This window comes from Cebus imitator, unplaced genomic scaffold (genome assembly GCF_001604975.1).
Source record: "Cebus imitator isolate Cc_AM_T3 unplaced genomic scaffold, Cebus_imitator-1.0 Scaffold31, whole genome shotgun sequence".
NCBI lineage: Eukaryota > Metazoa > Chordata > Mammalia > Primates > Cebidae > Cebus > Cebus imitator.
This window is the reverse complement of record NW_016107346.1, coordinates 6,072,502-6,089,794: the sequence shown is the minus strand read 5'-3', so window position 1 is coordinate 6,089,794 and position 17,293 is coordinate 6,072,502. Positions and strand designations below refer to the sequence as shown.

Genomic DNA, 17,293 nt, shown 5'->3' with positions numbered 1-17,293 from the left:
TAACTCCCCCCACCTCTCTTTTATTTTCCTGGTAGGCAGGCTTCCTCCAAAATACCTTATTTGACCTTTATACCTTTAGAAACAGCAAGTGCCTAATTCGCCTCTGTGGGTTGCTAATCCGATTTACGTGAGCGGAACCTAGAATTATTTTAGTTCCCCTACCGAAAAAGTAATACACATGGATAATAGTTTTATTACCAGCTCCCGCTTCTGACATTTTTCTCTGTGTTTTGCAGGCCCGATAGCTCTGGGAAAGCAGAACCTGGCCTTTACCAAAAATTTCTGCCCTTGGCTTTGGGGATCATTTGGGCAACCCCGAGGTGCTATGCAAGCGGGACCCTGGAATCCTGGGAAGGGTAGAAACCCTTGACCCCATACTCACCGTGAAGCAGCTCTGAGAATATTTCAGCTGAGGGGTGACTTGAGTGAATATTCAGCTGAGGAGTGAATTGGCCACGTGTCACAGCCCTACTTCTTGGGGGCCTGGTGGAAGAGGGTGGAGTAGAAGGTTCTAAGGTCCCAAACAGGAATTGTCCTGTATGCTTGGTTCAGGCTATGCATTGTTTTACCTCCCTTGGAGCTGCTAATCGCCTGCCTCTGAGGCACAAAGATACAAGGATATATTTATATAAATATACATTTACATGCACATGGATATGAAAATAAATGCATACACATTTATGTAAATGGAAATTTGTACACATGCATTTACATACGTAAATACATACATCTCTATGTATTAATGTTTAATAGTACTCAATTTCCAGCCTCCTGTTTCTTTTAATTTTCCTCCTGTTCCAGGGAAACAAGTGTGGATCCCACGTCTGTGCTGTGCCAAAATACGCTGCAATAGAGGTGTCTTGTTTTACTTTTTGAAATACTATATTCCCGAAAAACTTCAAACTGAAAGTTGAATAACGGGCCCAGAGGGGAAATAGGGGCCAGACCCTGGCCCTGCATTTGTCCTGGATTTCGCCCTCAGAGTTCCCCGAGGGTCCGGCGCGCCAGCTGATCTCTCCTTTGAGGGCAGGGGGTGGAGGCGCGAGCGCCAGCCCAGGCGGCCGCACGCCCCCGCCCTCGGCCCCACCCCGCCGCGGCTGCCCGGGCGCGCCGTCCACACCCCTGCGCGCAGCTCCCGCCCGCTCGGGGATCCCCGGCCCGCGCCGCCGAGGGGGAGGTGTTCGGCGGAGGCCGGGAGGGAGCCTGCTGGCGGCGTCCCCTTTAAAAGCCGCGAGCGCCGCGCCACAGCGCCGCCGCCGCCGTCGCCGCCGGAGTCCTCGCCCCGCCGCGCTGCGCCCGGCTCGCGCTGCGCTAGTCGCTCCGCTTCCCACACCCCGCCGGGGACTGGCAGCCGCCGCCGCACGTCGACCGCCACCGCCTCCGCCAGCGACCCTAAGGCTCTCGGGGCCAGCGCCGCGCAGATCACCTGGGGGCGCGAAGCACCCGCGCGCCGCAGACCCCGCGCGGGCTGGAGCACCCGGCCGAGCGCGCCACAGCGCCGTGGCCTCGGCTGCCCGGTCTGCGCCAGAGCCGCGGACGGGAGCGCAGGGCGCCGGGGACTCAGGAGCCGAACCCGAGCGCCGCGATGCGGAGCACCTCCTGCCGGAGATCGGGGGCCTGGGACGCGCCGGCCGAGTAGTGATCGGACCCCAGGCTAGCCACAAAGGGCACTTGGCCCCCAGGGCTGGGAGAGCGAGGGGAGAGCACAGCCACCCGCCTTGGCGGCCCGGGACTCGGCTCGACTCACCGGAGAATGCGCCCGAGGACGACGGGGCGCCTGAGCCTCGGTGCTTTCGACTGGCGAGCGCGAATGGGGGTGCACTGGAGTAAGGCAGAGTGATGCGGGGGGGCAACTCGCCTGGCACCGAGATCGCCGCCGTGCCCTTCCCCGGACCCGGCGTTGCCCAGGATGGCTGCCCCGAGCCATGGGCCGCGGCGGAGCTAGCGCGGAGCGCCCGACCCTCGCCCCCCGAGTCCCGGAGCTGGCCCCGCGCGGGGCCACGCGTCCCACGGGCGCTGGTTCCTAAGGAGGACGACTGCACCAGCTTCTCCTTTCTCGCTTTCCTTCCCTTCCCTGCCCCGCACTCCTCCCCCTGCTCGCTGTTGTTGTGTGTCAGCACTTGGCTGGGGAGTTCTTGAACTTGCAGGGAGAATAACTTGCGCTCCCCACTTTGCGCCGGTGCCTTTGCCCCAGCGGATCCTGCCTCGCCACCTCCAAGCCCCACCGCCCCTCCACTCCTCGGCCTTGCCGGACCCCGAGACGCTGTTCCCAGCGTGAAAAGAGAGACTGCGCAGCCGGCACCCGGCAGAAGGAGGAGGCAAAGAAAAGGAACGGACATTCGGTCCTCGCGCCAGGTCCTTCGACCAGAGTTTTTCCATGTGGACGCTCTTTCAATGGACGTGTCCCCGCGTGCTTCTTAGACGGACTGCGGTCTCCTAAAGGTAGAGGACGCGGGCCAGGGGCCGGGATGGGGGTGGTTGGGAGGGGCATTTGGGCAGCCACTGCGGCAGAGCCCTTTCTTACATCCAGGCCAGAAGTAAACAGACCCCTCTCCAGGTCCACGTGCAACGGAGCCCTGTAGGGGTGCCCCCTTCCAGCTGCCCCGGGAGACCATCAGCCTCACCCTCCCAGCCCGCACTCTTCCACCCCTCTTCTTTCCCCTCTCCCCCCGAATACTTGTGGAGCTGTTAACACTTAGATGAATTTTTTTTTAAGAGTCAAGGGTCAAGGAAATCCCTTTGAGAGGGTAGCCCCTGGCTTTCACTCGTTAGCTGAGAACCTGTCCGCCCTGCCGTGGTGATCTCCCTTCTTCAAGTGTGGCCGAGAGACTTGGTTTCTTTACACAGACCCATGTCCCATTTAGAAAAGTACTAGGAGTTGGGATTCTCCCTACTTGTTTCCAGAAATGCGAGCGGTCAGTACTGAAGGATCACTTGGTACTGTGTTTTTAACAGCTGACACGTGCATTAATAGATATTCGCCATTTACGTAATCCCAGGAAGATACATGTGTGTCTTGACTGTACTATGGAGATGCAAGATTGAGTGGCCTCTCCAGACACCCCTGAGGGTAGGGGCCTGGGCCACAAGTTGTAAGTGGCTTTGGAAGTCGTGGCCTTGAGTTTACAGGGTCTGGAAGTTATAGGGTGTGTGTGTGTGTGTGTGTGTGTGTGTGTGTGTATGAGGAAGTTCTATACAGCGCCTCTAAGGAAATCACATGCACCATTTGCGTGTGTTTATATGCCAGAGAGCGCTGAGCACTATGCATTTGGTTTTGTATAGGGGACGCAGGGTGTCAGACCAAGCGGTGGTTCTCCCAGGTTCCCTGCATTGACTCTCAGCGCTGTGTCACAACTAAAAGGTGACCATCATTGCAGCTGGTTTCGTTGGGAGGGAAGGGCAAACCCCTGATGTGATGTCAGACGAGTTAAGAGTTGGATGGGAGCGAGAACTAATCTGGTCCTGGAACTTGGGACCTTTCATTATCCCAAACATTTGAGCCTTGGTCGGTCTTACGTAGACTCGCGAGTGTGCCAAGCCAGGAGGGCACCCTGGAGGAGGCAAGCTTGCCAAACGGGAGCTGGGGCCGCGGGGGCGCGAGGGGGGAGGACTGGGCGGGGAACTCGGGTGACTCACGTCGGTCCTGTCCGCAGGTCGACCATGGTGGCCGGGACCCGCTGTCTTCTAGCGTTGCTGCTTCCCCAGGTCCTCCTGGGCGGCGCGGCCGGCCTCGTTCCGGAGCTGGGCCGCAGGAAGTTCGCGGCGTCGTCGTCGGGCCGCCCCTCATCCCAGCCCTCCGACGAGGTCCTGAGCGAGTTCGAGTTGCGGCTGCTCAGCATGTTCGGCCTGAAGCAGAGACCCACCCCCAGCAGGGACGCCGTGGTGCCCCCCTACATGCTAGACCTGTATCGCAGGCACTCGGGTCAGCCGGGCGCACCCGCCCCAGACCACCGGCTGGAGAGAGCAGCCAGCCGAGCCAACACTGTGCGAAGCTTCCACCATGAAGGTGAGGCGTGGAGCAGGGCGTGGGGGCGGGGAGTCACCCTGCCAAGCCCCCCACCGGGGGCGGACTGCAGCCATGCCTGTAGAGGCAGCTTGGCCAGGGCACCGGGGACGTTTCCACCCTTGCTTCTGTACCATCGTTTCTGAACCTGATTTTAACTCACCGCTTGTGTGGTGGGGGAGCCAGGGATTCCCCTTTAGTAACTCCGCCACCCTCTTCCTGGCTTGCAGCCAGAAGAGCTACTCCTCCCCAGGAACTGGAGAGAAATCAAGTGATGGGGAAGATGAGGGCAAAAGGCATGCCCCTAGTCAGCTAAACGTGCAAGAATTCCACAGAGAGAAAAGGAGAAAAAGGGAGACAGATTGAGATTTCTTTAAGTCTGTTTGGAAGCTTTTGCTCTATAAATCTGCTGCTTAAGCCAGGGTTTCAGGCTAGACAGAGCCAAGGGCAGAGTTTGCAGAGATAGTATTGAAAAATCAAAGCCCAAAGTCTTTCTAATTTATAGTTGATCTGGGCCTGGTTTGGAAGATTTTGAATCCCGATCTAATCCCCGTGGGAGATCAATTCTACAATCAATCTTATTGTTTCCACAATGGCTTTCTTGTCCTGTGCTTAAATCTGAGATAGGCTCTGAGTAGAGACAAGGCAAGCCTTCAGATAAAAGCATTTGTAGCAGCTGCCTGTTATTTTTTTTTTTCATGTGCACTGAAATGTGATTTTTTTTTCTTTTATGATACTACATGTGGTTTTTCTAAGGTGGGCTATATCTCCTTGTTTCATCAGAAGGGCATTTAGTGGAGTGGAAATGTTTTACAGCAGCTATTGAGAGCCTCTGTACCTAAGTTCTTAGAGCAATTAGTCAAAAATATGTTCCACTCCAATTCTTTTTCTACACTTTCAGATGCTTCTTTGGCTTAATACGTTTAAAATAGAGCTTGGGTTTCTTGAAATCCTAGAAAAGAGTACAAAGTTGTACATCACAGAGCAATGAAGGATATTTGGGGAGTTGGGAGTGAAGTTCTCTTTCTTGCCTTTCCATGCTTAGGTGGTAAGTTTCAAGTGGGAAATCTACACTGATAATACACGAATCAGAAATGGCACAGCCAGATGTTTTCTCCCAGTGTGAAGGATGACTTATGCTTGTGAGAACATTTGTTGGTAATGGAAATAAGTCCCAAAAGCAGGCCACGTAGCAGAAGATACATTATCATTGAGGCAGCTATACATCATGGTGGGGATACTGAATTGATCATCAGTTCATTTTCAAACACATTTCTGCTAGCAGAAATCAGATTTGAAAGGCAGTAAGAACTCACTCCACTGTTTAAGAATTCATCCAGTGAAAGCAGAAGTCATCTGTTGTCATATGTAAAATTTATGTGTGTGTCTGTGTGTGTGTATTCCGCCCTCTTAACCCTGAAATTATTACAGATCCAGCTAATCATTCCCAGTAAATGCTGATTAGAATAGTTTTGTTTGTTTGTTTGTTGTTTGGGTATAGAAATGTAATAAGAACAGCTGTTTTAGACACCTCTTCTGGAAATTTAGCATGGACGCTCTTAACTTTATTTTTAAGGCCAGGAAGATGCTGTGTCTCTGTTGTAACTTAAAAAGAAGATCATCGTTTAAGTTAGTTAACAAGTGAAACATTCGACCGTGTGAGGATTTTTATCAGTGATGTCTGCATGGTGTCATCATTCCTCTAGAAGTGGCTTGATCAAAACTAAACAGGCTACACATTATTCAACTGTGTTACTTTAACTTAAAAAGCATGTTTGAGTTTATAAAATCAGAATTTATATCTTTGTGAGTGTAAATGTTATCTGCAAAACAGTACAGAAGTTACCAACTTGATTAAAATCAACTTGTAATAACTTCAGGTCTTAATGCATTTAGATAATGGAGAAAAGCTATGTAATTTTGCCCCAAGTTTCAACTAACCCATTTCTTGTCTAGTTATGACTAATAGATCATCATTAGGCTGGATAGAGATAGCACTTTTTACAAGACTAATCATTGTTGTATAAACCCAGGATTTGCTTTTTATAAACATCCTTGTGCCATGCATGCCACTAAAAAAATTTTTAATAAACCATGTGATTAAGGTTGCTGGCTCAAGAACCGAATTTAGTTTCTACAGCATAATGAGCATGTATTTGATAAAAGACCATAAAGACCCAATCATAAGAATTACTTGGTTTTTCTTTGAGGGTGTGATCGGATGGTTTGGTGGAATTACTAGACAAGAGACATCATGATGGAGTTCTTTCAACCAATATGAGTATAATGGGACCATATCATAGAGGATCTGAGTCTGAATTATCAGTTGTATTTTTCCTATTGAACTTTGTCTAGTCCTTTCTCCAGTGGCTTTTATTTGGGAGAATATAAGTTTTACTAAAATGTTATTGGTTTCAAGGTCATTAAAAAGTGCTTCAGCTACATGGGCCTTTCAAAACTGCCACCGAACATAGAAAAGTCACTTCTCCAAGTGGAAAGAGTGTTTTCTGCATTGCTGTAGTAGGAAACACATTGAAACTGGTTGACTTCACTGCCCCTCCAAAAAGTCTTTATGCTTTTTGTCAGGTGGGAATATAGAAAGACCAGGTGCTTGTTCTCCTCACTCTGAAGGACACACTCTTCTTTTTACATGAAATAATTGAATTATTTGCCTCTATCACTGAAGCTTTCAAATAGAGATTAACCTTCTTTCTACAAATATAATTATTATGAAAATATCCATATAATAGAAAAGTTCAAGAAATAACTATTGCCCCACGATAAAGACTTTGTGGCACAAATTCCCAGTACAAACAACAGATTTGGACACATAGATCCACCAAACCGGTGCTTATGTGGTATGGTCCCCTAGTGGCCCCAGGTATTTCATTGTCATTACAGGGGCTGCATTCAGTAGGAAAGTTACTCTATTTGAAAATGGTTGTTGAGATTGAGGCTTTGGTGTCCCATGATACTTCCTTGGCACTGACATCTTCTGTTCCACCTCTTTTTTAGTGGTTCCCCTAAACCTCTCTTCATCCCTTTGCAGTGACTCTTTTGTCTTCTTAGACTTGCTCTATCTGTATTTTCACTGAGGCAATAAGAGAATACCTGATCATTCCAAAGGTGTTGGTGCTAAGGGTGGGCAAAAGCCAAATCGGGGTTGTTGATGACAACCATGCTGTCCGTTCCTTTAAATTGCCATTTCCTTTGTTGTCTTTTTTTTAAAAAATGGATGATTTTTAACCTTTTGTATTTGATATTTTTTTCTCTTTGATCAGCTCTCTGTTATTTCATTTCCAGAACATCTTGTCTGTTTTATTCAGCCTCTTTCATTTTGTGTTAAGACAGCGACTTCTAGCCTTACTGATTTGCCAGCACGTACCCAGGTTTTATTGTTGTTGTCATTGTTTTAATGGAGATGTTTTTAGTCCAAAGTGTGTTTTAAAATTCTCAAAGCAAAATGGGAACTTACTTTTTTGATAACACTTACCATACTTCATTTAGAACAAAAGGGCAGCCACAAAATAGCGGTGGCTCCATATAAAATCCACACCTTCCAGTGGGCCCCATCACTTTTCTGCTCATTTCTGTTTTCTCCATCATACCGAAGTCGTATGTTTCTGTTTCTTTAGTTGGGACAGAACTCACCCAATGTTATCATTGTACTAAATATAAATATTCCCCTAATGGTTTTGACTTTTAAGTTTTTGAGTCCTCATGTATGTTAGGTAGCCAGAAATTTGGTAACTGGCCAGGCATGTTGGCTCTTCCCTGTAATCCCAGCACTTTAGGAGGTCTAGGTAGGCAAATCACTTGAGGTCAGGAGTTCCAGACCAGCCTGGCCAACATGGTGAAACACAGTCTTTACTAAAATATAAAAAAAATAGCCAGGCATGATGGCACATGCCTTTAATCCGAGCTACTTGGGAGGCTGAGGTGGGAGGATTGCTTGAACCTGGGAGGTGGAGGTTGCAGTGATCTGAGATTGTGCCACTGTACTCCAGCCTGGGAAACAGAGTGAGACTCTATGTCAAAAAAAAGAAAAAAAGAAAATAAATTTGGGAAATGCAGTAGATTCGATTACATATATCTGCTCTTAATTTGCTAGCTCTGTGAATTTAGGAAAGTTGCATAACATCTCTGAACTCCAACTGTTTCATTTACAAAATGGAGATAATGATAGTTTTTCTCTAATTGGTTTGTTGTGAGATAATTCATATAAACCTGATAGTACCAGAATGCATTCAAAACAGCATTCTGGTATCATTATCATTATGACTTATTGTGCTACTGTTATAGTCTTCTCTTCTCTAGGGAAAAGGAGGCTAGAGTGGACCTAGGCTGGCTGGGAGAATTCAGCTCAGTCTTTTGAATTATTTTAAGGTAGATGAATGATTGATTGACATAGTATAGATGAGTAAATTAGGACTTCACTTTTGGAGGAGAGGGCAAATGTTATTGTTGTCTTATTTTTCTTCATTTTCCCACATTTTTGCAGCCGTAGCTCCATCCATTTGGTTAAGAACTTAGGAGCTCACAAACTCGGGTCAAAGATAGTTTGTAATCCTCAAATCCCTTAAGAACTTCAGCTTATTCAGGAAGGGATATTTACAGAAAACTAGCAATTGTATAAGTCTCCAATAAAGCATACATTACTTGAGAATCTATATATTTTTGGCATCTTCAGGGTTGCCGTGATAATTTATAGAAGGTTTGTTTATTTATTTACTTTATTTCAAATAGGTTTTAATTTTTCTACCCTTAAGAAAAGATTCATATTCTTCCCTGGCAGATTAAAGAAAATGATATAGTTCCTAACCTTGGGCAATGATTTTCCTGGGTGTGAGGGTTTCTGTGAACTTCTAACTTATCTCTGTGACCTGAGTCTGCAATCAGGTGTGTTGCAATGGATACCTTTGTATTGAGGATGGGATTTTCAAGGAATAGATTCACTGAGGTGCAGTTGGAAGGTCAGAGAAAGATCTTCATATCACCTCTTATTATTTGATAGTGTATTTTTCTCCTTTCTTAAGCCACTGAGTGATTCTTTTTTGCTAAGGGTACATACTTCCACTGAGACTTGGGACCATATGAAATTGCTGCTGTCTGTGTTTCTGGTCAAATAGTGGCAATTTTATATGATTCATTCTTGTCTTTTAATATTTTTGAAGGCCATTATTTTACTTTATACCTTTTGTATACCCATCTTCTTTTCTTCATTTACCTGTCCCTCATGCTTGCCTTGGAGATTGTTCCTTCATTGTCATTGTCTGGCCCGTGTGGGTGTGTACGTGTGAGAGTGAGTGTGTGAAAGTATGCTTATTTATGGATTGGGATTTAGGGTTTTCTTGCAATTGTGATTTCTCTAGGCACTTTTGTTAATACAGCTAGTCAGTGAATGCTGTAGATAATTTTCCTTGCCTTCCCTCTCTTTGAAAGAAAAGAGGGTGTTCTTAAGTGTATTCGTACCAGGTAAGTAAGTAGCTCAGGTGCTGGTTTGGCTTTGGTGTCCTGGGGGTCTGAGGTTACTGACTTTTACCTTCTCTGCTGAAAAATTACCTTCATCAGAAACATCTGAATTGCAAGGAGAAGGAGGAAAAAAAAGAGGCTAAACACAATTCTTGGTACTCATTGGGAGCCACTGAGAAGAGCCCAGGTTCGAATGGTTAGAAGGTTATTTTAATGAATGTGCCTGGCCTTTAGGCACATTAGCTTCCATTAGCTACCATTGGCTTCCGGTGGAGTTTAGACTGTGGCTGGCTTCTGAAAGGTATTCCCTATAGGTTTGCATTCAGAGGTGCAAGGGAACCCTAAAGGACTCTATTGGCCTGATACTCTCCATATCCATATAGAAGAGCTTTAGAAGAACCTTCTGTTCTAAGACCCTGGCTGGGCCCACCCAGGCCCACTTTTACTCCTTTGCCACCACTACTGATTCTTCTACTAATTTTTATATTATTTAACAAAAAGGCACTCCTTTAAAAATGCACTCCTCTGGCAATCTACACTTGAATATGAAAAACATCCTGCAAAACCTTGACACTCCAAGTGTGGTCTACCAGTTCACTGAATCCCCTCCTCGAGGAGCTGCTAGAAATGCTGAATCTCAGGTGTCACCCCAGACCTACTGAATCAGAGCCTGCATTTGAAGCTTTATGGTGCACAAGTTGTTTTATGTGAAGGTTGAAGTCCGAAAAGCACTGCATTAAAACGTTACTCCATAGTTTGGTATAAACTGCCCCACTGAGCTTGGTATGTCCACTTAGCTTGCAAAATGACTGTTGCTTTGAGGATGAAAGGTTACACAGGTTGATCCTTTGAGTGAGTGATCTGACATGATTCTCCTTTGCTAAGGCATCTAGGTTCAGTGCACAACTTATAGCTGTTTGTCTTTAGGGGAAATACAACCATAAAATTAATAAAAACATAGTCTCTTCTTGCAATAACATGGAACTATGGCAAAATAGATTTTGTTAGTGCTTGTGTAGGAATTCTGAATGAAGCAGGCAAATTCTCTTGGCAGTGAAATGATAGGATGTGGTAAAGTTAGGATAAAATGAACCCAAATATCTCAGACTCTCATGGTATGTACTATCAGTTTAATAACAATGTCATGCCTTTGATGATTTGCAGACTACAAGCATTCAAGGGGCTGTGTTATATATTATTTGCTTGGAGAACAATACTCTCTAAAAATTGAAATTCAGAAATTTAAAATCAGACAAAACTTTTATGCATAGCCCATTTAAATGGCATTTTGAAATAATGATAGTGGGTATAGAAGTATTATTCTGTAATAGGATGAGATTGTTCCTTCTGTCATATAGATCATAACAGTATTTTTGTAAATATTTGTAGTTTTTATTTTGGTTTTCTGTCCATCCTGCAGCCTATTACCAGGTAGTTATAATGGTTTTAATACGGTTTATCTTTTAAAACTATAAAGGTATTACAAACAGAACACAGGTCATTTATTTTTCTTCCAGAAGCACCTAAAATGAGATTTTGATTTTTGAGGTCATAAAGAGGTGAGAGAACAGACAACAGCTGGGAAAGCTATTTCTCTTGAAATTGTTTGGCCTTAATTACTACAGTGTCCTAGTACCACCCATACGTTTCCAAAGAAGTCGATCCCTGTAAATGCCTTTGTCTCTGGACTTTTGAGTAAAATAGTAGGGTGTGCTTTGTAAAATGTCATCGTTGATGTTGAGTTTCAGAGTCTTTAATTAGGAAGCTGAAATCTGTATATCGAGATTTGTAAATCATCTAAATTGCAGAGTAATGTTTTAGAATACTGCTTAAGGGATTGACATTAAAGCCTTTTTTAAAAAAGAAATGCAATAATTTCCTCAAATCCTTACTCATTAGACCTCTACTAACTATAGTGCTGACTTTTTTTTTTTTCCTCTAAAGTCTGGAATTCCAAAGAAATGCTTCACCATTTCCCCCATTATTATAGCCACCTGGAAGCAGTATTCATGTATTAGATCAAAATCACAACAAAGAATTATGAAACGTTGCTTCATGGTATGCATTGCATGATGACATGAACTTATAGAACAGAGAGAAGGGAGGCTCCATTTTTATTTAAAAAGGAAATTTTTATTTTCTGGTTACCTACTTTTACATGGGCTAAATCAAATCCCACAATGAGGTTTAAAAATTCTCATAATCAAACGTCATTACTTGGCTTACTGAAAGACTTTTTCTTCTTTCTTCCCTGCTTTCCTTTATCAAATTAGAATCTTTGGAAGAACTACCAGAAACCAGTGGGAAAACAACCCGGCGATTCTTCTTTAATTTGAGTTCTATCCCCACGGAGGAGTTTATCACCTCAGCAGAGCTTCAGGTTTTTCGAGAACAGATGCAAGAAGCTTTAGGAAACAATAGTAGTTTCCATCACCGAATTAATATTTATGAAATCATAAAACCTGCAACAGCCAACTCAAAATTCCCCGTGACCAGACTTTTGGACACCAGGTTGGTGAATGAGAATGCAAGCAGGTGGGAAAGTTTCGACGTCACCCCCGCTGTGATGCGGTGGACTGCACAGGGACACGCCAACCATGGATTCGTGGTGGAGGTAACCCACTTGGAGGAGAAACAAGGCGTCTCCAAGAGACATGTTAGGATAAGCAGGTCTTTGCACCAAGATGAACACAGCTGGTCACAGATAAGGCCATTGCTAGTTACTTTTGGCCACGATGGGAAAGGGCATCCTCTCCACAAAAGAGAGAAGCGTCAAGCAAAGCACAAACAGCGGAAACGCCTTAAGTCCAGCTGTAAGAGACACCCTTTGTACGTGGACTTCAGTGACGTGGGGTGGAACGACTGGATTGTGGCTCCCCCGGGGTATCATGCCTTTTACTGCCATGGAGAATGCCCTTTTCCTCTGGCTGATCATCTGAACTCCACTAATCATGCCATTGTTCAGACGTTGGTCAACTCCGTGAACTCTAAGATTCCTAAGGCGTGCTGTGTCCCAACAGAACTCAGTGCTATCTCGATGCTGTACCTTGACGAAAATGAAAAGGTTGTATTAAAGAACTATCAGGACATGGTTGTGGAGGGTTGTGGGTGTCGCTAGTACAGCAAAATTAATTAATTAAATAAATATATATATATATATTTTAGAAAAAAGAAAAAAAAAAACAAAAACCCACCCCAGTTGACACTTTAATATTTCCCAATGAAGACTTTATTTATGAAACGGAAAAAAAAACAACTATTTTGAAAATATATTTATATCTACGAAAAGAAGTTGGGAAAACAAATATTTTAATCAGAGAATTATTCCTTAAAGATTTAAAATGTATTTAGTTGTACATTTTATATGGGTTCAACCCCAGCACATGAAGTATAATGGTCAGATTTATTTTGTATTTATTTACTATTATAACCACTTTTTAGGAAAAAATAGCTAATTTGTATTTATATGTAATCAAAAGAAGTATCGGGTTTGTACATACTTTTCCAAAAATTGTAGTTGTTTTCAGTTGTGTGTATTTAAGATGAAAAGTCTACATGGAAGGTTACTCTGGCAAAGTGCTTAGCACATTTGCTTTTTTGCAGCGCTACTGTTAAGTTCACAAGTTCAAGTCCAGAAAAAAAAGAAGTGGATAATCCACTCTGCTGACTTTCAAGATTATTATATTATTCAATTCTCAGGAATGTTGCAGAGTGGTTGTCCAATCCATGAGAATTTACATCCTTATTAGGTTGAATATTTGGATAAGAACCAGACATTGCTGATCTATTATAGAAACTCTCCTCCTGCCCCTTAATTTGCAGAAAAAATAAAGCAGAATCAATAGAAATAATTAGGAAAATGATGAACCAGCAGGAAAGTGAATGATGGTTTGTTGTTCTTCTTTCCTAGTGATCCCTTCAAAGGGGCTGATCTGGCCAAAGTATTCAATAAAACATAAGATTTCTTCATTATTGATATTGTAGTCATGTATATTTAAAATTGATATCTCGTGGCCCTCATCAAGAGTTGGAAATTTATTTGTATGTTACCTTTACCTCATCTGAGAGCTCTCTATTCTCCAAAGAACCTAATTTTCCAACTTTTTGCCCAACACGCAGCAAAATTATGCACATCATGTTTTCTGCCCACCCTCTGTTCTCTGAACTCTCAGCTTGCTTTTCTTTCCAGGGTTGTGTGTTTGAACACATTTCTCCAAATGTTAAACCTATTTCAGATAATAAATATCAAAGCTCTGGCATTTCTTTCTATAAAGTCCAACTTGTAAAAGAAAATGGTGCATTTGTATAGCACCCACAATGATGACCTTGTGTTTGCATTTTTGTTTCTGAAGTTATATATTTTAGAGGGGGTGGGGGAAAGGTAAAGAATGGCTGGAAAATTGCAGGCAAGTTATTTGACAAGTCATATTTGCACCAAAGGTGCTACCAGTGATTTAGTATTTTTCAAATGAACTTTTTTGGGGCCGAAAGATTTAAGGGAAAACTAAAGCCTACAAAACAAGCAAAACCTGGATAACCCGAGATAAAGTTTCAGAGATAATATCCCATGCAACAGAGGCAAGGGTGCCAAAAAATTAGAAAGGGAAAGTGTCTGAGATCAGCTTCTATAAGAACATTTGCCAATTGGACTGACGCCCAAACAGAATGAAGTCAAATTAGGCTGCTCAGAAGGAACACTTACCAATGTGTCAGGGCTTCTGTCCTCTGGGTTAGAATCAGACCCAGTGAAGGGTTCAGCAGATGTTTGCAAGAGCAGGGCACCCACAACTACTTTTACTGACAGTATTTTAGGTCAGTTTCTAAGACTTTGCATCCCCTCTGATCCTGCCATGCATGATTGGTGAAACCTACTTCTAATCTCCTTGGAATTGGCTAAAAAACAGTGTGTTTATAATGGAACAGATTGTTATAATCAAATTCTTCCTAGGAATTAACATTTGATGACCATGAGCTTAGTTACATTTTGGAGGTTATGAGGTTATGTAAACCCTATCTTTAAATGTGCACGATAGTTATGTTTTACTAATACTGGTTAACTTTTACAATCTTTTGGCTTCTTTTTATCTCTAGTTCTGTTGTTCTTGATTAGGAGAGAACCATTAGATTAGAACCAACTAAGGAGAGTGGGGTCTTCTTTGTTCTCCAGCTGTTCTTCACCCTGTCTTGCCATGGACATGAAGGACAGACTGCACAGTCTTAACACATTAAAACTAATAACCCATGTTTTCTCATGTTCACATTCTCTAGATGAGAGCTTGAGAATATAGCACAAGAATGTCATCCTTCGGCAGTTCCATCCACCTTTCTGATTTCTCTGCTTCATTGGTTCTAATTTTCTTAGTTAAAACTGTTTTCAGTGATATCAAGTGTGTTATCTTGCATATATGTACTTAATATATAAAACATAAAATACATAAATATACATATAAAGATGTATGTAATATATATTACATATGTATAGATGCTGGCATTTTCAGTTCAGTTTCAGAGATTTTATAATCAGAGACTTTGACCCTCTTGGCAGCTCACGTGAGAAACAACATTTTTACAAACATTCTATGTTGTTACAGACAGTTTAGCTCACATTTTTCATTCTGAGGAATAAAGAGTCATAATGAACATAACACTGAATGTCTTTAATTTCAGTCATGGTTCTCTAGGATCCTTTGAATCATTTCAGAGTTGGCTTTAAAAAGTCAACACATAGTCATTTCTGAATTTTAGAGGCCCACCTTTCAAAATCGATTCAATTGACCATCTGTTTTTGTGCTTGTCTCGACTGTGTGTGCCTCTCTGGCGTGGCTTTAACCTGTATGGCACGTCCAGGTTACCATTTCATTATTTGCCTTCAAAAATTGGGAAAAGGGAGGGTGGGCAGCTTACAGATCTGTGCTTCCATCTTTTCATAATTCCTACTCCAGTTGCTGCTTTAAATTGTACCTTAAGAGACCAAGAATGGAGAGACGACCTGTAAACCTGGTCTACATGACAAGTTATAGAATCACTAGATGACTAAGCAATCCACATTTTTTCTCTCAGTTTTTTACTGGAGAGGGAAAATTGTGTGCACAATTCAAAGGGCTTTTAAAAATAGCATATTTCTATTCTACTGTAATATTAATGTTAAGATACTGATTCACTGAATGTTTACATGCCACCACCTCCTGATCTGCTCTAAGGCAAAAGGAACATAAACAATTCACACCTACAGTAACTGTGGCATAGATTCACAATCTAAAGAAAGAAAGAATCTCTTGGTACCATTTCTTTTCTGTTTGATTTTTTTTTTTTTTTTTTGCAGGGGATGGGTAGGGTGAAATGGGGGATGAGATGCAAGTCTGCTCAGCTTAGGTAAATTGCTTTTCCTCCTTCCTCCACCCTGCTGACATAAATTACAGCCTTTTGGTATTCTCCAGGGCAGAGTTTTCTGACCATTTCCCTGCCCTGCAAACTTCAAAGTAAACATCTACCTAACTTAGGGGACCAATGCTCTAAATAAAACTTTGATTTTAATGTGCATCCGAATCACCAGGAATTCTGTAAGGAGAATAAAACTTTAATGTGTGTACAGACCCCCTGGAATCATGTTCTATTATAGATTCTGTTTCAGTGAGTCTGGGGTGGGGCCTGAGATCCTGCATTTCTAACAAGCTCCCAGGTGAAGCCCTTATAGGCCAAAGGACCACAGTTTGAGTACCAAAGCGCTAATGAATAGCTTCATCGTCACTGCAGAAGCTGCACCAAGTTTAGGTCTTAAGTACTGCCTCTCTAAGAAGCAGTACTTAAAGAAAAAAACAAAAACAAAAACCAAACCTGTATACAGGATGGCATCCTAATACTTTTCACCATATCTGAAATGATGCCCTACATATTTTTTTCAAAGGCATTCTTTCCCCCCACAAGATGACTGGCAATTTTGTGTTCTAGCCACCCTCAGACATGAAAACACTTGGTTGCTTATCTTGTAAAATCTGCTCTGCTTGCTTGCTTGGGCATGTATATAGTCAGTTTAGTCAAATACGTGTCAGTACATCTATGTGGATGGGGGAGCAGGTGCAAGCCCTTAAAAACGTACTTTAAAAAAGTTTAACACTTAAGTCAGTCCACCGAGCTGATCCTGTGTGATCTTAGTGCCAAGCGTCTGAGTTAAAAGTTTTCCCTTTGAAGGCAGCAAATAGATGTCATACATTTGAAGCATTTGTTTATACTAAATATGATGCTTGATTTTTTTTTAAGTTCTAAGGCAGTTCACTGTTCAACACCATTGAGCCTATAGGGTGGTATAAAGCTTCCAAAGCCGGTATTTGAGGTTTGATTAAATGGACATTGGAATTTTCAATGCTGCAGTTGGCTTCAAATAAGGTGTTTAAAATGGGCCCAAGCTAGAAAAAACAACAGGAATTGATTTCCCTCTGAGACGGGGAGTCAGCAAAGAAATAACTTTCTGCCTTTGCTTGGTGCTAGCACCTCTTTGTTTAGTAAGATGTCCTGTGAGGGTCATCTAGGTAGCAGCCTCATTTTATTTTAAGGAGTACTAGGAAGATTTCCCACAAGTAATTCAGATTTGAATATTCGTTGAAGACGTGCTGGGATGAATGAATTCCTAATCTCAAATACACTCCTTGTTGTGTGTACATAGATACATGTATGCATATATATGTGTGTGTATCTGTGAATTTATCCATACATATATAATGATTTGTTTCTGTCCAGAGTTCAAATGCCAAGCATAGGGCCCCTTCTTTTTTACTGAGTTTATCATTTTGCATAGGTCTCTGAATTTTGCAGAGTCCCTTT

The 17,293-nt window shown here is 43.1% G+C and overlaps 1 protein-coding gene across 1 annotated transcript; it reads left to right on the top strand.

The window, feature by feature from the left end:
• Positions 1-1,249: 1,249 nt before the first annotated feature.
• On the top strand, positions 1,250-13,751 carry BMP2 (bone morphogenetic protein 2). The gene is made up of 3 exons (XM_017523974.2): positions 1,250-2,442; positions 3,654-4,006; positions 11,749-13,751. The coding sequence occupies exons 2-3, from the start codon at positions 3,661-3,663 to the stop codon at positions 12,591-12,593; spliced, it is 1,191 nt and encodes a 396-aa protein (XP_017379463.1). The 5' UTR covers positions 1,250-2,442; positions 3,654-3,660; the 3' UTR covers positions 12,594-13,751.
• Positions 13,752-17,293: the final 3,542 nt, after the last annotated feature.

Coding starts and splice junctions, on each gene's coding strand:
- BMP2 (XM_017523974.2), top strand. CDS start 3,661: ATGGTGGCCGGGACCCGCTGTCTTCTAGCGTTGCTGCTTCCCCAGGTC. Junction 4,007..11,748: donor GCGAAGCTTCCACCATGAAG/GTGAGGCGTGGA, acceptor TTATCAAATTAG/AATCTTTGGAAGAACTACCA.